This window comes from Lichenostomus cassidix, chromosome 3 (genome assembly GCF_008360975.1).
Source record: "Lichenostomus cassidix isolate B80296 chromosome 3, HeHo_3.0, whole genome shotgun sequence".
Taxonomy (NCBI): Eukaryota; Metazoa; Chordata; class Aves; order Passeriformes; family Meliphagidae; genus Lichenostomus; species Lichenostomus cassidix.
In genome coordinates, this window is record NC_139483.1 from 111,660,912 (window position 1) to 111,678,075 (window position 17,164).

The following is a 17,164-nucleotide window of genomic DNA, read 5'->3' on the forward strand; positions in this document are numbered from 1 at the left end:
TCCCTCATTCCCAATTAACTGGGAATGTTTGGGATCCTCATTCCCAAAAAATGGGAAATTTGGGATCCTCATTCCCAAAAAATGGGAAATTTGGGATTCCCCATTCCAGAAAAATGGGAATTTTTCAGATCACTCCATTCCCAAAAACTGGGAAAATTTGGAATCCCTCATTCCCAAAACCCAGGAATGTTTAGGGTCTCCCATTCCCAAAAAATTGGAAGATTTGGGATCTCCATTCCCCAAAAACTGGGAACATTTGGGATCCCCCATTCCCAAAAACTGGGAATTTTTCAGGTCATTCCATTCCCAAAAATCAGGAATATTTGGGATTTCCATTCCTAAAACCAGAGAAGATTTGGGGTTTCCATTTCCAAAAACTGGGAAAATTTGGGATTCCCCATTCCCAAAACCCAGGAAGGGTTGGAATCCTCATTCCCAAAAACTGGGAAAACTTGGGATCTCCATTCCCAAAACCCAGGAATGTTTAGGATCTCCCATTCCCAAAAAATTGGAAGATTTGGGATCTCCATTCCCCAAAAACTGGGAAAATTTGGGATTCCTCATTCCCAAAAAATGGGAATTTTTCAGATCCCCCATTCCCAAAAACTGGGAAGATTTGGGGTTTCCATTCCCAAAACCCACAAAATTTGGGATTCCCCATTCCCAAAAAAGGGAATATTTGGGGTTTCCACCTCCCATTCATTCCCAAAAATCCATGGGATTTTGGGATTTCCACGTCTTCCCAAAAAATTGGGAAGGTTTTGGGGCCTTTTTGGGATCACCCTAAATCCCATGGGATCATCCCATCCGGGCAGGGAATTCCCAAATCTCAGCTCCCCAAATTCCCAAAAATTCCCCCAAAATCCCATCGGGATGATCCCAATAAAGGATCCCATCTGTGTAAGGAATTCCCAGATCTCAGCAATCCTGAAATTCCCAAAAATTCTCCCTAAATTCCCCCAAATTCCCAAAAATTATCCCAAAAATCCCCCCGAAATTCCCAAAAATCACCCCAAATTCCCCAAAATTCAAAAAAATTCCCCCTAAATCCCCCCAAATTCCCAAAATTCCCCCTAACTTCCCCAAAATTCCCTCGAAATGCAAAAAAATTCCCCCTAAATTCCCAAAAATTCTCCCCAAATTCCCAAATTCCCAAAATTCCCACAAAATCCCCAAAATCCCCAAAAATTCCCAAAAACCCCCAAAAATTCCCAAAATCCACAAAAATTCCCAAAAACCAAAAAATCCAAAAACACCCCAAATCCACAAAAATTACCCCAAATTCCCAAAAATTCCACAAAATTTCCAAAACCACCCCAAATTCCCAAAAATCCCCAACCAAACCCAAAAATCCCCCAAAATTCCCAAAAATAAAAAAAATTCCACCCAAAATTCCCCCAAATCCCCGTTTCTCTCTCCTCCCCGCTCTGCTTTTCCAGCTAATTTTTTCTCCAGCTGTTTTTTTCCAGCTGTTCTGTTTTTCCAGCTGTTTTTCCAGCTCCTCCTCCCTTCCCTTCCCTCCCCGCCCGGCAGGTTTTTGGGATCAAAACAGGAAGCGAAGCTGCCAAAGGCAATAGGGCGGGAATGGGGTGAGGCGCCGGCGGGGGAGAGAGGGATTTGGGAGCCCAAAATTTGGGATTTGGGATTGGATTTGGGGCAGGAATTCCCGGATTTGGGAATCACAGCACAGGGGAATTTGGGATCCCAAAATCTGGGATTTAGGATTGAATTTGGGCAGGAATTCCTGGATTTGGGAATCACAGCCTGGGATGAGGGAAAGGGGGATTTGGGATCCCAAAATCTGGGATTTGGGGATGGAAATTTGGGTCCTTTTCGTGTGAATTCCGGGATTTGGGAATCAGAGCTCAGGGGGATTTGGGATCTCAAAATCTGGGATTTGGGATTGGATTTGGGTAGGAATTCCTGGATTTGGGAATCATGGGTCAAGGGGGGTTTGGGATCTCAAAATCTGGGATTTGGGGATGCAAATTCAGGCAGGAATTCCTGAATTTGGGAATCAGAGCCCAGGGGGATTTGGGATCCCAAAATTCGGGATTTGGGGATGCAAATTCAGGCAGGAATTCCTGAATTTGGGAATCACAGCGCAGGAGAAATTGGGATCCCCCAAATCTAGGATTTTGGGATTAAAGTTTGGGTCCTTTTCATGTGAATTCTGGGATTTGGGAATCAGAGCCCAGGGGGATTTGGAATCCCTAAATCCAGGATTTTAGGATTGGTTTTGGGGCAGGAATTCCCAGATTTGGGAATCAGAGCTCAGGGGGATTTGGGATCCCTAAATCCAGGATTTTGGGGATGGAAATTTGGGTCCTTTTCGTGTGAATTCCGGGATTTGGGAATCACAGCTCAGGGGGATTTGGGATCTCAAAATCCAGGATTTTGGGATTGAATTTTGTCTCCTTGTCATGGGAATTCCCAAATTTGGGAATCACAGCCTGAGATGAGGGAAGGGGGAAATTGGGATCCCCAAATCCAGGATTTTGGGATCGAAGTTCAGCTCCTTGTCGTGCGAATTCCCAGATTTGGGAATCCCAGCCCGGAGCATTCCCACCATTCCCACCATTCCCACCATTCCCAGTATTCCCAGTTCTCCCAGTACTCCCAGTTCAGGAATCTTTATTGAGTTGTAATCAGATCTTTATTGAGTTGTGACAATCGGGACAGGAGGGACAAAGCTCAGCCGGCTGAGCTCACCGGGGACCCCAAAATTCCCGAAATTCCCGAAATTCCCAGAATTCCCGGGAGCAGGACCAGCTCTGCCCCAAACTGGGATAACTGGGAGCTCCGTGCCCCTCCCCCACCCGGCCTGCCGGAACCTGGGGGACACTGGGGACAGCAGGGGACACTGGGGACAGCAGGGGACACTGGGGACAGTGGGGGACACTGGGGACAGCAGGGACCCCGGGGGACACTGGGGACATTTGGGACAATGGGGACATTGGGGATCCCTGGGGGGACATTGGGGACAATGAGGACATTGGGGACAGCAGGGACAGTGGGGACAGCAGGGACCCTGGGGGACAATGAGGACATTGGGGATGTTGGGGACATTGGAGACACTGGTGACATTGGGGAAAATGGGGATATTGGGGACAGTGGGGACAGCAGGGACCCTGGGGGGACACTGGGGACATTGGGGGACAATGAGGACATTGGGGATACTGGGGACGCTGGGGACAATGGGGACAGCAGGGACCCCCGGGGGGACACTGGGGACAATGAGGATGTTGGGGACAATGGGGACACTGGGGACAGCAGGGACCCCGGGGGGACAGTGGGGACATTGGGGGACAATGAGGACATTGGGGAAAATGGGGACAGCAGGGACCCCTGGGGGGACATTGGGGACAATGAGGACGTTGGGGACACTGGGGATATTGGGGACACTGGGGACAGCACTGGGGACATTGCCCAGACTGGGGGCACTGGGAGGAGGTCCCTGTCCTTATCCCTGTCCATTCCCTGTCCCAATCCTGACCCCAATCCCAAAGCTTGTCCCTTTCCTTATCCCAATCCCTGTGCCAACAGCAATCCCAGTCCCATTCCCTATCCCATTCCTGGCAGTCTCAATCCCAATCCCATTCCCAGTCCCTATTGGTATCCCATTCCCTATCCCATTCCTGGCAGTCTCAATCCCAGTCCCATTCCTGGTCCCTATCGGTGTCCCCATCCCAATCCCATTCCCAGTCCCTATTGGTATCCCAATCCCATTCCCAATCCCATTCCTGGCAGTCTCTATCCCAATCCCATTCCCAATCCCATTCCTGGCAGTCTCTATCCCAATCCCATTCCCAGCAGTCCCAGCTGTCCCTCTATCCCAATCCCATTCCCAATCCCATTCCCGGTCCCTATCCCAATCCCATTCCTGGCAGTCCCTCTATCCCAATCCCATTCCCAACCCCATTCCCAGCCGTCCCTCTATTCCAATCCCATTCCCGCTCATTATCCCATTCCCTATCCCATTCCTGGTGGCCTGGGCAGTCCCTGGATCCCAATCCCATTGTGAACCCAAATCCCAGTCCCTGGATCCCATTCCCGGTCCCTGTCTGTGTCCATCCCAATCCCTATCCCGGTCCTTGCATCCCAATCCCGTTCCCAATCCCATTCCTGGCAGTCCCTGTATCCCATTCTCTATCCCATTCCCAGTCCCATTCCCATTCCTGGTGGTCCCTGTATTCCTGGATCCCAATCCCATTCCCGTTGCTCCCTGGATCCCAATCCCACTCCCTATCCTGCTCCCATTCCCTATCCCAATCCCATTCCATATCCCATTCCCATCACTCCTTGTATCCCAATCCCATTCCCACTCCCGTTCCCAATCCCATTCCGGGCATTCCTGGCTCTCCTTTAGCCCTGGGCTGTCCCTGTATCCCAATCCCATTCCCAATCCCAATCCCATTCCCCATCCCAATCCCATTCCCCATCCCAATCCCATTCCCTGTATCCCATTCCCTGTATCCCAATCCCATTCCCAGTCTCTATCCCAATCACAATTCCCAATCTCATTCCCGGCTCCCTTGGCATTCCCGGCTCTCCTCTCAGCCCAGGCGCTCCCTGGATCCCTGTATGCCATTCCCTGTATCCCTGAATCTGTTTCCCGGTATCCCAAATCCATTTCCAGTCTCTATCCCATTCCCAATCCCAATCCCTGTATCTCTGCATCCCTGTATCCATTCCCAGTCCCTATCCCATTCCCAATCCCTGTATCTCATTCCCTGTATCTGTTTCCCTGTATCCCATTCCCAGTCTCTATCCCAATCCCAATCCCTGTATCCCATTCCCTGTATTGATCGCATTCCCTGTATCCGTTTCCTGGTATCCCAATCCCATTCCCTGTCTCTATCCCATTCCCTGTATCCCAATCCCTGTATCCCAATCCCTGTATCCCAATCCCTGTATCCCAATCCCTGTATCCCAATCCCATCCCCCATCACATTCCCTGGATCCCTGTATCCCTGTATCCCATTCCCTGTATCTCAATCCCATTCCCTGTATCCCATTCCCAATCCCATTCCCAGTCTCTATCCCATTCCCTGTATCCCAACCCCATTACTTGTATCCCATTCCCTGTATCCCAATCCCATTCCCCATCACATTCCCTGTATCCCTGTATCCCATTCCGAATCCCATTCCCGGTCTCTATCCCATTCCCTGTATCCCATTCCCAATTCCATTCCTAATCCCAATCCCATTCCCGGTCTGTATCCCATTCCCTGTATCCCATTCCCAATCCCGCTCCTGGTTCCCCCAGCATTCCCGGCTCTCCCGGCTCTCCTTTTCCCCCGGCTCTCCCTATATCCCTGTATCCCATTCCCAATCCCATTCCCAATTCCATTCCTAATCCCAATCCCATTCCCGGTCTCTATCCCATTCCCTGTATCCCATTCCCAATTCCATTCCTAATCCCAATCCCATTCCTGGTCTCTATCCCATTCCCAATTTCATTCCCATTCCCTATCCCGCTCCTGGCATTCCCGGTTCCCCCGGCTCTCCCTTCTCTCCAGGCTCTCCCTGTATCCCTATATCCCATTCCCTGTATCCCTGTATCCCAATCCCATTCCCTATCCCACTCCCGGCATTTCTGGCTCTCCTGGCTCTCCCTTTTTCCCGGGCTCTCCCTATATCCCTGTAGCCCATTCCCAATCCCATTCCCGGTCTCTATCCCATTCCCAATCCCATTCCCTATCCCGCTCCCGGCACTCCCGGTTTCCCCGGCATTCCCTATATCCCAATCCCATTCCCTGTATCCCATTCCCTATATCCCAATCCCATTCCCTGTATCCCATTCCCAATCCCATTCCCTATCCCACTCCCGGCACTCCCGGTTTCCCCGGCATTCCCTATATCCCAATCCCATTCCCTGTATCCCATTCCCTATCCCGCTCCCGGCGCTCCCGGTATTCCCGGTTCTCCCGCCATTCCCGGTTCCCCGGGCTCTCCCGGTTCCCCGGGCTCTCCCTTCTCTCCCGGCTCTCCCCGCCTCCCCGCCATTCCCGGTTTTCCCCTCTCTCCCGCCATTCCCTCCTTTCCCGGTAATCCCGGTAATCCCGGCGATCCCGGCAATCCCGGGGCTCCCGCCGCGCCGCGCCGCCCGGGAATTCCCAAACTCCCCTTGGCGCCCTTGGGGCCGGGCTGGCCGCGGGAGCCGGGAGAGCCGGGATCGCCCCTCCGCCCGGGAATTCCCGCCGATCCCGGCGGGCCCGAGCCGCCTGGCCAGCCCGCAATTCCAGCGTCGCCCTTGGCTCCGGGAATTCCCGGGAATCCTGGGGAGCCAGCATCGCCCCGGGAGCCGCGCGGGCCGGGCAGCCCCGGAATTCCTGCAATGACAGCGGGGATCCTGGGAATTCCATCCTTTGGGGGATTCAGGGAATTCCATCCTTTGGGGGATCCTGGGAATTCCATCCTTTGGGGGATCCTGGGAATGCTGCGGGAATTCCATCCTGGGGATCCAGGGAATTCCATCCTTTGGGGGATCCAGGGAATTCCATCCTTTGGGGGATCCTGGGAATTCCATCCCTAGGGGATTCGGGGAATTCCATCCCTAGGGGATTCGGGGAATTCCATCCCTGGGGGATCCTGGGAATGCTGCAGGAATTCCATCCCTGGGGGATCCTGGGAATTCCATCCTTTGGGGGATCCTGGGAATTCCATCCTTTGGGGGATCCTGGGAATTCCATCCCTAGGGGATTCAGGGAATTCCATCCCTGGGGGATCCTGGGAATGCTGCAGGAATTCCATCCCTAGGGGGATTCAGGGAATTCCATCCGTAGGGGATTCAGGGAATTCCATCCCTGGGGGATCCCGGGAATGCTGCGGGGTCGGGATGGGCGGGAATTCCATTCCTGGGGGGATTCAGGGAATTCCATTCCTGGGGACATTTAGGGAATGCAGTGGGTCTGGGATGGGCAGGAATTCCATCTCTGAGGGATTCAGGGAATTCCGTGAGCCTGGGATGGACGGGAATTCCATCCCTGGAGGGATTGGAATTCCCAGACAATTCCCATTCCCGCTCACCTCGGAGCACGGACACATTCCCGAGGATCTCCCAATCCCATCCCAATCCCACCCCATCCCAGGAGAATTCCCAATCCATTCCCGCTCACCTCGGAGCACAGAGACATTCCCGAGGATCTCCCTGTGCCTCATTAGGATCAGGATCCCCCAATCCCACTCCATCCCAATCCATTCCTGCTGACCTCACAGCACAGACACATTCCCGAGGATCCCCAATCCTGCCCCATCCCGGGAGAATTCCCATTCCCACTCACCTCGGAGCACAGAGAGATTCCCGAGGATCCCCCAACCCCGGGAGAATTCCCAATCCATTCCTGCTGACCTCACAGCACAGACACATTCCTGAGGATCCCCAACCCCACCCCATTCCCGGACAATTCCCAGACAATTCCCGGACAATTCCCGGACCATTCCCATTCCCACTCACCTCTCAGTACGGACAAATTCCCGAGGATCTCCCTGTGCTTCACTGGGATCGTGATTCCCCAATCCCACCCCATTCCCAGGAGAATTCCCATTCCTGCTCACCTCGGAGCACACAGACATTCCCAAGGATCCCCAATCCCACCCCAATCCCAATCCCAATCCCAATCCCACTCACCTCTCATCACAGACACATTCCCGAGGATCTCCCAATCCCATCCCAATCCCATCCCAATCCCATCCCAATCCCATCCCAATCCCATCCCAATTCCACCCCATCCCGGGACAATCCCGATCCATTCCTGCTCACCTCGCAGCACGGACACATTCCCGAGGATCTCCCTGTGCCTCACTGGGATCAGGATCCCCAATCCCACCCCATCCCAGGAGAATTCCCAATCCCATTCCCGCTCACCCTGTAGCACGGACACATTCCCGAGGATCCCCAATCCCAATCCATTCCTGGACAATTCCCATTCCCACTCACCTCGTGGGTGACACAGACACATTCCTGAGGATCCCCAATCCTGCCCAATCCCAGGAGAATTCCCATTCCCACTCACCTCAGAGCACAGACACATTCCCGAGGATCCCCAATCCCAATCCCAATCCCATTCCCATTCCTGCTCACCTCTCAGCACGGACACATTCCCGAGGATCCCCAATCCCACCCCAATCCCAATCCCAATCCCAATCCCAATCCCAATCCCAATCCCAATCCCAATCCCAATCCCGCTCACCTCTCAGCACGGACACATTCCCGAGCATCTCCCCGTGCCGCACATCCACCGCCCTCATCTCCTCCAGCAGTTCCGAGATGTTCCTCACGCCGAGCTCCAGCCGAGCTCCGAGCAGCCCTGCTCTCTCGCGGAGCTCCTCCGCGCCGTCCCGCAGCCCGCCCAGCGCCCCGCGGAGCTCCTCCAGCTGCCGGCCGTGCCCGCTGAGCCCCGCGGCGCAGGAGAGCCGCGCGCTCTCCACGAACCGCAGCATGCCCCGCACGTGGCCGTCGGTGGCCTCCACGTTGGCCGCGATGGTGGCCAGCTCCGCCCCGTGGGTCGCCAGGCGCGACTCCAGCTCGCCCAAGCGCTCGGCCGTGCGGTTGGCTCGGTGGCCGCGCTGGTAGCCCAGGTCCTGCAGGTTCTCGCGGCTCTCGTCCAGCTGCGCCCAGATGTTGTCCAGCTGCAGCTGGACCCCCAGCAGCTCCAGCGCCAGCTCGTGCATCCCTTGGGAATTCCGGGATGCTTCCCGCGCCGCCGCGCCCAGCCCGGCCTGCAGCTCCCGGAGCAGCTCGGCCGAGCGGGACGAAGCCACCCGGAGTGTCCCCAAAGTCCTCGTCAGGTCCTGCCGCTCGGCCAGCGCCCTCCGCAGCGCCAGCGCCTCCTCCTCCGCCTGCCCGCGGAGCGCGCCCAGCCGCCGGGAGCTCTGCTCCAGGCTGGAGTTCAGCCTCTCCGCGGCCATTCCCGCCTGCCAGCGCTCCCGGGCCAGGCCCTGCAGGGACTCCTCCAGGCGGGCAGCGACGCCCCGGCAGCTCCCGGTTCGCTCCCGCAGCCGCTCCAGGCTCCGGTTGACGCTCCCGAGGGACGCGGAGCAGCTCTCCAGCCCCGCGGCGATGGCGGAGCTGCCGGCCGAGAGGCGCGCCTGGCGGCGGGAGGTTCGCTCCACGAGGATCTCCTGCGCCTGGAGCATGGCCTGGGCGTGCTGCAGCTCCTGGCGCAGCTCCGCCAGCTCCCGGCTCAGCGCGGCCGTGTCACGGAGCTCCGAGCTGTTCGCGGAGCTCCTCCGCCCTGAGCCGGAGGAGGCAACCGTTAGCCTGTTGTGCTGCTATCCCACTGTTTTCCCGTTACCCGTTATCCCATTGTTATCCTGTTATCCTGTTGTTATCCCGTTGTTATCCCATTATCCCGTTATTCATTATCCCATTACCCATTATCCATTATCCTGTTGTTATCCTGTTACCCCGTTATCCCATTCTTATCCCATTATCCATTATCCCATTATCCCACTGTTATCCTGCTATCCCGTTATCTCATTGCTATCCCCCAATGAAGTTGTTATCCCGTTATCTGTTATCCTGTTATCATCTCATTATCCATTACCCATTATCCAATTATCCCATTATCCCATTTTCATCCCATTATCCCATTTTCATCCCATTATCCCATTTTCATCCCATTATCCCATTGTCATCCTGTTATCCCATTATCCCATTGTCATCCCATTATCCCATTGTTACCTGTTATCCATATAAAACATTATCCTGTTATCCCACTGTTATCCCGTTTTATCCATTATCTGTTATCCCATTATCCCGTTGTTATCCCATTATGCCATTATCCTGTTATCCCATCATTACCCCGTTATCCCATCATTATCCCGTTGTTATCCTGTTTTCCACTATCCTGTTATCTCGTTGTTATCCCATTATCCATTATCCATTATCCCATTGTTATCCCGTTTTCCCGTTGTTATCCCATTATCCCATTATCCATTATCCCATTATCCCATTATCCCATTATCCCATTGTTATCCCATTATCCCGTTGTTATCCCATTATCCATTATCCCATCATCCCATTATCCCATTATCCCATTATCCCGTTGTTATCCCATTATCCCATTATCCCATTATCCATTATCCCATCATCCCATTATCCCATTATCCCATCATCCATTATCCCATTATCCCATCCCGCTCCCAATCCCACAAATCCCAGGACTCTCCACTCTCCATTCCCACCTCCCGCCGGGCTGGACGGGAATTGGAGCCACCAGGAATTCTGGGATTATCCAGGAATACACCCGGAGAGCTCTTCCCACCCCAATCCCTCCGGAATTCCGGGATCCCATGAGATTCCCGCGGAGAGCTCCAAACCCTCATCCCACCAACCCCAAATCCCGGGGATCCCCTGGACATTTCCCCTAAATCCCGGGAAAAAAATGGGATTGTGGCTCTGGAGGGGACCTGGAAAACCGAGCTGAGGGGAAAATCCTGGAAAAATCCCGGGATGGAAAAATCCCGGGAAAATCCTTCCCGGCGCTCACCCAATCCCTGGAGATCCTCCTGGATGGAGAGGATTTTCCGCTCGTAGGAACTCTGGGAAGAGCTGATCTCCTCGGAGATGGAATCGACCTTCCGGAAAACTGACCGGGAATTCGGGAATTCAGGAATTCGGGAATTCGGGAATTTGGGAATTCGGGAATTCAGAAATGCCCAGACCGGCGGGATTTGGGATGGGAATTCCTGGCAACTCCCGGGTTTGGGATTTGCCGGAGGTTTTCCAGGATTTCATCCCTTGGGAATGAGCAATTCCCAGGATCCAATCTGCTCGGGAATTCCATCCTTGGGAATTCAACATTCCCTGAAATCCACCCGGGAAGCTGCTGGGCAGGGCTGGGATCCGAACTCCAGGAGATTCCCAAAATTCCCATGGATTAACCTCCACCCCAGGGCGATTCCCGAGGTATCCCCGAATTCCTGATCCCGATCCTGAATTCCTGATCCCATATTTCCGATTCTGATCCCGAATTCTGAATCTCGAATTCCCAATCCCGAATTCCCAATCCCAAATTCTCAAATTCCTGATCCCAAATTCCCAATCTCAAATTCCCGATCCCAATCCCAAATTCCCATATTTCCAATCCCAAATTCCTGATCCCAAATTCCCAAATTCCTGATCCCGTATTCCCAATCCCAAATTCTCAATCCCAATCCCAAATTCCCGATTCTAAATTCCTGATCCCACATTCCCAATCCCAATCCCGAATTCCTGATCCTGAATTCCCAATCCTGCGTTCTCAATCCCAATCCCAAATTCCCAAGGTATCCCTAATTCCCAATCCCAAATTCCCAAATTTCCAATCCTGAATTCCCAATCCTGATCCTGACTTCCCAATCCCAAATTCCCAGTCCCGAATTCCCGCATTCTCGCGGTATCCTGAATTCCCGATCCTGAATTCCCAAATTCCCAATCCCAATCCCGAATTATTCCCAATCCCGAATTATTCCCAATCTCAAATTCCCGATCTTGATCCCAAATTCCTGATCCTGAATTCCCAATCTCAAATTCCCAATCCCGAATTCCTGATCGCAATCCCGATCCCAAATTCCCAATCTCAAATTCCCAATCCCGAATTCCCAATTTCCCAATCCTGAATTCCTGATCCCAAATTCCTGATCCCAATCCTGATCCCTAATTCCCAATCCTGATCCCGAATTCCCAATCCCAAATTCTCAACCCCAATCCCAAATTCCCGAGGTATCCCGAATTCCTGATCCCGATCCCGAATTCCCAAATTCCCAATCCCGAATTCTCGATCCCAAGTTCCCGAATTCCCGATTCCAAATTCCCAAAACCCACATTCCCAATCACAATCCCGAATTCCCTGTCCTAAATTCCCGATCCCAATCCTGATCCCGAATTCCCGAATTCCCGCAGTATCCCGAATTCCCGCATTAATTCCTGAATTCCCAAATAATTCCCGCATTCCCGAATTCCCAATCCCGAATTCCCTATCCTGATCCCGAATTCCCAATCCCAAATTCCCAATCCCAAATTCCCGGCTCACCCAGCGCTCCCAGCACGGCCACAGCCACCAGCAGCATTCCCGACATTCCGAACAGGATCCTCACCGCTGCTCCCAGCGACACTTCCCGGCGGCAGCTCCCTGCGGATCCCGCCAGGAATGGCTCGGAATTATCCCGGAATTTTCCCGGAATTATCCCGGAATTATCCCGGAATTATCCCAAAATTATCCCAGAATTATCCCGGAATTATCCCAAAATTATCCCGGAATTATCCCGGAATTATCCCGGAATTATCCCAGAATTTTCCCAGAGTTATCCCGGAATTTTCCCGGAGTTATCCCGGAATTATCCAGGAATTATCCAGGAATTATCCCGGAATTATCCCAAAATTATCCCAGAATTATCCCGGAATTATCCCAGAATTTTCCCGGAATTATCCCGGAATTATCCAGGAATTATCCCGGAATTATCCCAAAATTATCCCAGAATTATCCCGGAATTATCCCAGAATTTTCCCGGAATTATCCCGGAATTATTATCCCGGAATTATCCCAAAATTATCCCAGAATTATCCCGGAATTATCCCAGAATTTTCCCAGAATTATCCCAGAATTTTCCCGGAATTTTCCCAGAATTTTCCCGGAATTATCCCGGAATTATTATCCCGGAATTATTATCCCGGAATTCCCGAATTCCCGGCGCTCACCTCCCGCCCGGGAGCCGAAGGGTGGAATTTCCTCCTCCTCCTCCTCCTCGGCTGCTTCTGCAATCCAAACAGTGGGATTGGAGGGAATTCCCGGGAATCCTGGAGATCCCACAGCGAATTCCCGGGAATCCCAGAGGTCCCAGAGTGAATTCCATGGATCCCGGAGATCCCAGAGTGTATTCCAGGGAATCCCTGAGATCCTGGAGTGAATTCCCAGGAATCCCTGAAATACTGGATTCAGTATTCAGTTCATTCCCGGGAATCCTGGAGCTCCCAGAGCGCATTCCATGGAATCCCTGAGAGCCTGGAGTGAATTCCTGGGAATCCTGGAGATCATTCCCTGGAATTCCTGAGTTCCTTCCAAAGAATCCCTGAAACCCTGGAGTGAATTCCCAGGAATCCCTGAGATCCCAGAGCTCATTCCTGGGAATCCCTGAGCAAATTCCAAAGAATTCCAGAGAGCCTGGAGCAAATTCCCTGGAATTCCTGAGTTCATTCCAAAGAATCCTTGAGATCCTGGAGTGAATTTCCTAAAATTCCTGAGATCCTGGAGTTCATTCCTGGGAATCCCAGAGATCCTGGAGCGAATTTCCAGGAGTCCCTGAAATCCCAGAGTGCATTTCTGGGAATCCCTGAGCGAATTCCAAAGAATTCCAGAGATTCTGGAGTTCATTCCAGGGAATCCCTGAAATCCCAGAACACATTCCCGGGAATCCCTGAGCGAATTCCAGGTTTTCCCAGGATCTCTGATCTCCCAAATCCCATTCCCGAATCCCTGGGGATCTCCCAGCCCAGCATTCCCGAGGAAAATCCGGGAAGCACCAGTGACAAATCCCAATCCATGGAGACACAGCCAGGTTCCCAGCGGGAATTCCGAGATCCCAACGGCAGGAATTTGGGGAATTCGGATGGATTTGGGGGAAAAGCGGGAGATGGAGGCAGGAGGAGCTCCTGGATTCCCAAAACCAAAAAAATTCCTATAAAAAATCCCAAAGCTCAGCATTCCCAAAATCCCAAAGCTCAGCATTCCCAAAATCCCAGAGCTCGGCATTCCCAAAATCCCAAAGCTCAGCCTTCCCAAAATCCCAAAGCTCAGCATTCCCACCGTGTCCCCTTGGATCATTCCCAGATTTTTTGGGGGACAGGAATTCCAACATCCTCCTCATCCCAAAGCTTTTCTTCCCTGTGGGATTTTGGGATCCCCCTGGGTGGAGTTTTGGGATTCTCCCCAGCTGGGTTTTGGGATTATCCTGGGTGGGTTTTTGGGATTATCCTGGGTGGGTTTTGGGATTCCCTCAGGTGGGATTTTGGGATCTCCTGGGTGATTTCAGGATCATCCCAGTTGGATTTTTGGGATTCTCCCCAGCTGGGTTTTGGGATTATCCTGGGTGGGTTTTTGGGATTATCCTGGGTGGGTTTTGGGATTCCCTCAGGTGGGATTTTGGGATCTCCTGGGTGATTTCAGGATCATCCCAGTTGGATTTTTGGGATTCTCCCCAGCTGGGTTTTGGGATTCCCTCAGATGGGATTTTGGGATCCCCCCGGGTGATTTTAGGATTATCCCAGTTGGATTTTTGGGATTCCCCAGGTGGGATTTTAGGATTCTTCCGGGAGGATTTTGGGATTCTCTACAGCTGGGTTTTTAGGATTCCCCAGGGTGAATTTTTAGGATCCCCCGGGTGGGGTTTTGGAATTTTTCCCGGGTGGATTTTGGGATTCCCCAGGTGGGATTTTAGCATTCCTCCGGGTGGGTTTTTGGGATCCCCCGGTTGGATTTTTGGGATATCCCAGCTAGGATTTTAGAATTCCCCGGAGGGATTTTTGGGATCCCCCCAGTTTGATTTTTAGGATCCCTCCGGGTGAACTTTTGGGATCTCCCGGGCAGGATTTTGGGATTCTCCCCAGCTGGGTTTTTAGGATTCCCCAGGATAAATTTTTAGGATTCCCCGGGTGGGTTTTACTATTCCCCGGGCAGGATTTTTGGGATTATCCCCCGGTGGGTTTTTGGGATTATCCCCCGATGGGATTTTAGGATTCCTCCGGGTCTGTTTTTGGGATTTTCCCTGGGTGTGTTTTTGGAGTTATCCCGTTTGGATTTTTGGGATCTCCCGGGTGGGTTTTGGTATTCCCCCGGGTGGGATTTTAGGATTCCTCCAGCTGGATTTTTGGGTTTATCCCGGGTGGGTTTTTAGGACTCCCCTGGGGAAATTTTGAGGATTCCTCCAGGTGTGTTTTTGGGATCGCCCCAGCTGGATTTTTGGGATCCCCTGGCTGTGTTTTTGGGCTCTCCCGGGTGGGATTTTAGGGATTCTCCCGTCCGGGTTTTTGGGCTCTCCCGGGTGGGATTTTAGGATTCCCCGGCTGGATTTTAGGATTCCCCGGCTGGATTTTTGGGATCCCCCGGCTGGATTTTTGGGATTCCCCCCTCCCCCGCTCCCTCCCCGCCAGCCCCTCCCCATTCCCGCTTTCCCGTTTTTCCCGTTTTTCCTGCTTTTCCCGTTTTTCCCGTTTTTCCCGGGATTCCCGCTCACCTCTCCTCTCCCCCATCCGGTGCCTCAGCGCCCCAAATCCCCAAATTCCTCTTCCCGCGGAGCTCAGCCGCTGCGCCTCCCCCGCGCCGCCCAACTTCCCGGGAATCTCCGGAATTCCCGGCGGGAACGGCGGCGAGCGGCTGGAAAAACCGGGATTGGGGCTGGGAAAGGAGCGGCCGAGCCGAGCCGAGCCGAGCCGAGCCGAGCCGAGCTAACCCCGCCCGAATGACAGGGAGCGGCGGAGGGGCGGAAACCGGGAATGGGATCGGGAATTGGGGAAAAGGGAATTTGGGAAAAGGGAGTGGGATCGGGAATGGGACAGGAATGGCATCGGGAATGGGATCGGGAATTGGGGAAAAGGGAGTGGGATAGGGAATTGGGGAAAAGGGAATGGGATTGGGAATCTGGGAAAAGGGAATTTGGGAAAAGGGAATGGGATCAGGAATGGGACAGGAATGGGATTGGGAATGGCATTGGGAATTTGGGAAAAGGGAATTTGGGAAAAGGGAATGGGATCAGGAATTTGGGAAAAGGCAGTGGGATGGGGAATTTTGGAAAAGGGAATGGGACCGGGAATTTGAGAAAAGGGAATCTGGGAAAAGGAATGGGGATCGGGATAGGAATGGGATTGGGAATTTGGGAAAAGGGAGTGAGATCGGGAATGGGATAGGAATGGGACTGGGAATGGGATCGGGAATTTGGGAAAAGGGAATTTGGGAAAAGGGAATTTGGGAATTTGGGAAAAGGGATTGGAATCGGGAATTTGGGAAAAGGGATTTGGGAAAAGGGAATGGGATAGCAAATCGGCCAGGAATGGAATCAGGATGGGATAGGGAACGGGGCTGGGAATGGAAAAGGGAATGGGATTGGGAATTTGGGAAAAGGGAATGGGATTGGGAATTTGGGATTGGGAATGGGATAGGAATGGAATAGGAAATGGGATGGGAATGGGATAAGAAATGGGATTGGGAATTTGGGAAAAGGGATTCAGGCTGGGGTGGGGTCAGCTTGGGGAGAGTGGGATTTTGGGAGTGGGATTGGGATGAGGCTGGGACTGGGAGATGGGATTGGGAATAAGAGGTGGAATTGGGAATTAGGGTTGGGAACTGGGAATGGGAGCTGGGATTGGGATGGGGATTGGGGATTGGGATAGGAGGATGTGGATTTGGGGCAGGGATAGGGGATTGTTCTGAGGATCCTGGGATAAAATCCCTGGATTTGGGGTGGGGATTCCGGGATGGATCTGGGGTCTGATCCCTGGATTCGGGTCTGGGGGATGTGATCCCAGGCCAATCCCAAATCCCAGGCTGATCCCATTCCCAGTTCCTGTTTGGAGCAGTGATCCCAGTCCGGTGCTGTGGGATGGAATTCCCATGGGATTGGGAACATCCCAAAATCCCCCAGATCCCCCCACCCCACTGAGGGACTGGAAAAATCCCGGGAATGATCCCTGAGCAGAGCCTTCCCTTGGATCTGATCCCATAAGGATCTTTTCCAACGGAATTCCTTCCACAGTTCCATGGGTTTGGGTGGCAGGAAGGCTTGGAGAGACTGAACTGGGAAAAAAACGGGAAAATGGGGAATTCCAGAACCTCTGGAATGAGCATCAGGAGAATTCCCAGAAAACTGAGAATTCCAGAGCCTTTGGAATGAGCATTGGGAGAATTCCCAGAAAATGGGGAATTCCAGAACCTCTGGAATGAGAATTGGGATAATTCCTGGAAAAAGGGGAATTCCAGAAGCTCTGGAATGAGCTTCGGGAGAATTCCTGGAAAATGGGGAATTGCAGAACTTCTGGAATGAGAATTGGGAGAATTCCTGGAAAACTGAGAATTCCAGAACCTTTGGAATGAGCATTGGGAGAATTCCCAGAAAATGGGGAATTCCAGAACCTCTGGAATGAGCATCAGGAGAATTCCTGGAAAAGGGGGAATTCCAGAACCTCTGG

The 17,164-nt window shown here is 52.8% G+C and overlaps 1 protein-coding gene across 1 annotated transcript; it reads right to left on the minus strand.

The window, feature by feature from the left end:
• Positions 1–5,892: 5,892 nt before the first annotated feature.
• On the minus strand, positions 5,893–15,434 carry LOC146440511 (scavenger receptor class A member 3-like). The gene is made up of 6 exons (XM_085056786.1): positions 15,217–15,434; positions 12,686–12,742; positions 12,021–12,119; positions 10,497–10,595; positions 8,196–9,239; positions 5,893–6,335 (listed from the first exon to the last, which is right to left on the minus strand). The coding sequence occupies exons 1-6, from the start codon at positions 15,230–15,232 to the stop codon at positions 5,893–5,895; spliced, it is 1,758 nt and encodes a 585-aa protein (XP_084912912.1). The 5' UTR covers positions 15,233–15,434.
• Between the last annotated feature and the right edge of the window lie 1,730 nt (positions 15,435–17,164).

Coding starts and splice junctions, on each gene's coding strand:
- LOC146440511 (XM_085056786.1), bottom strand. Junction 12,120..12,685: donor CTTCGGCTCCCGGGCGGGAG/GTGAGCGCCGGG, acceptor CGGGATCCGCAG/GGAGCTGCCGCCGGGAAGTG. Junction 10,596..12,020: donor GGCCGTGCTGGGAGCGCTGG/GTGAGCCGGGAA, acceptor ATTCCCGGTCAG/TTTTCCGGAAGGTCGATTCC.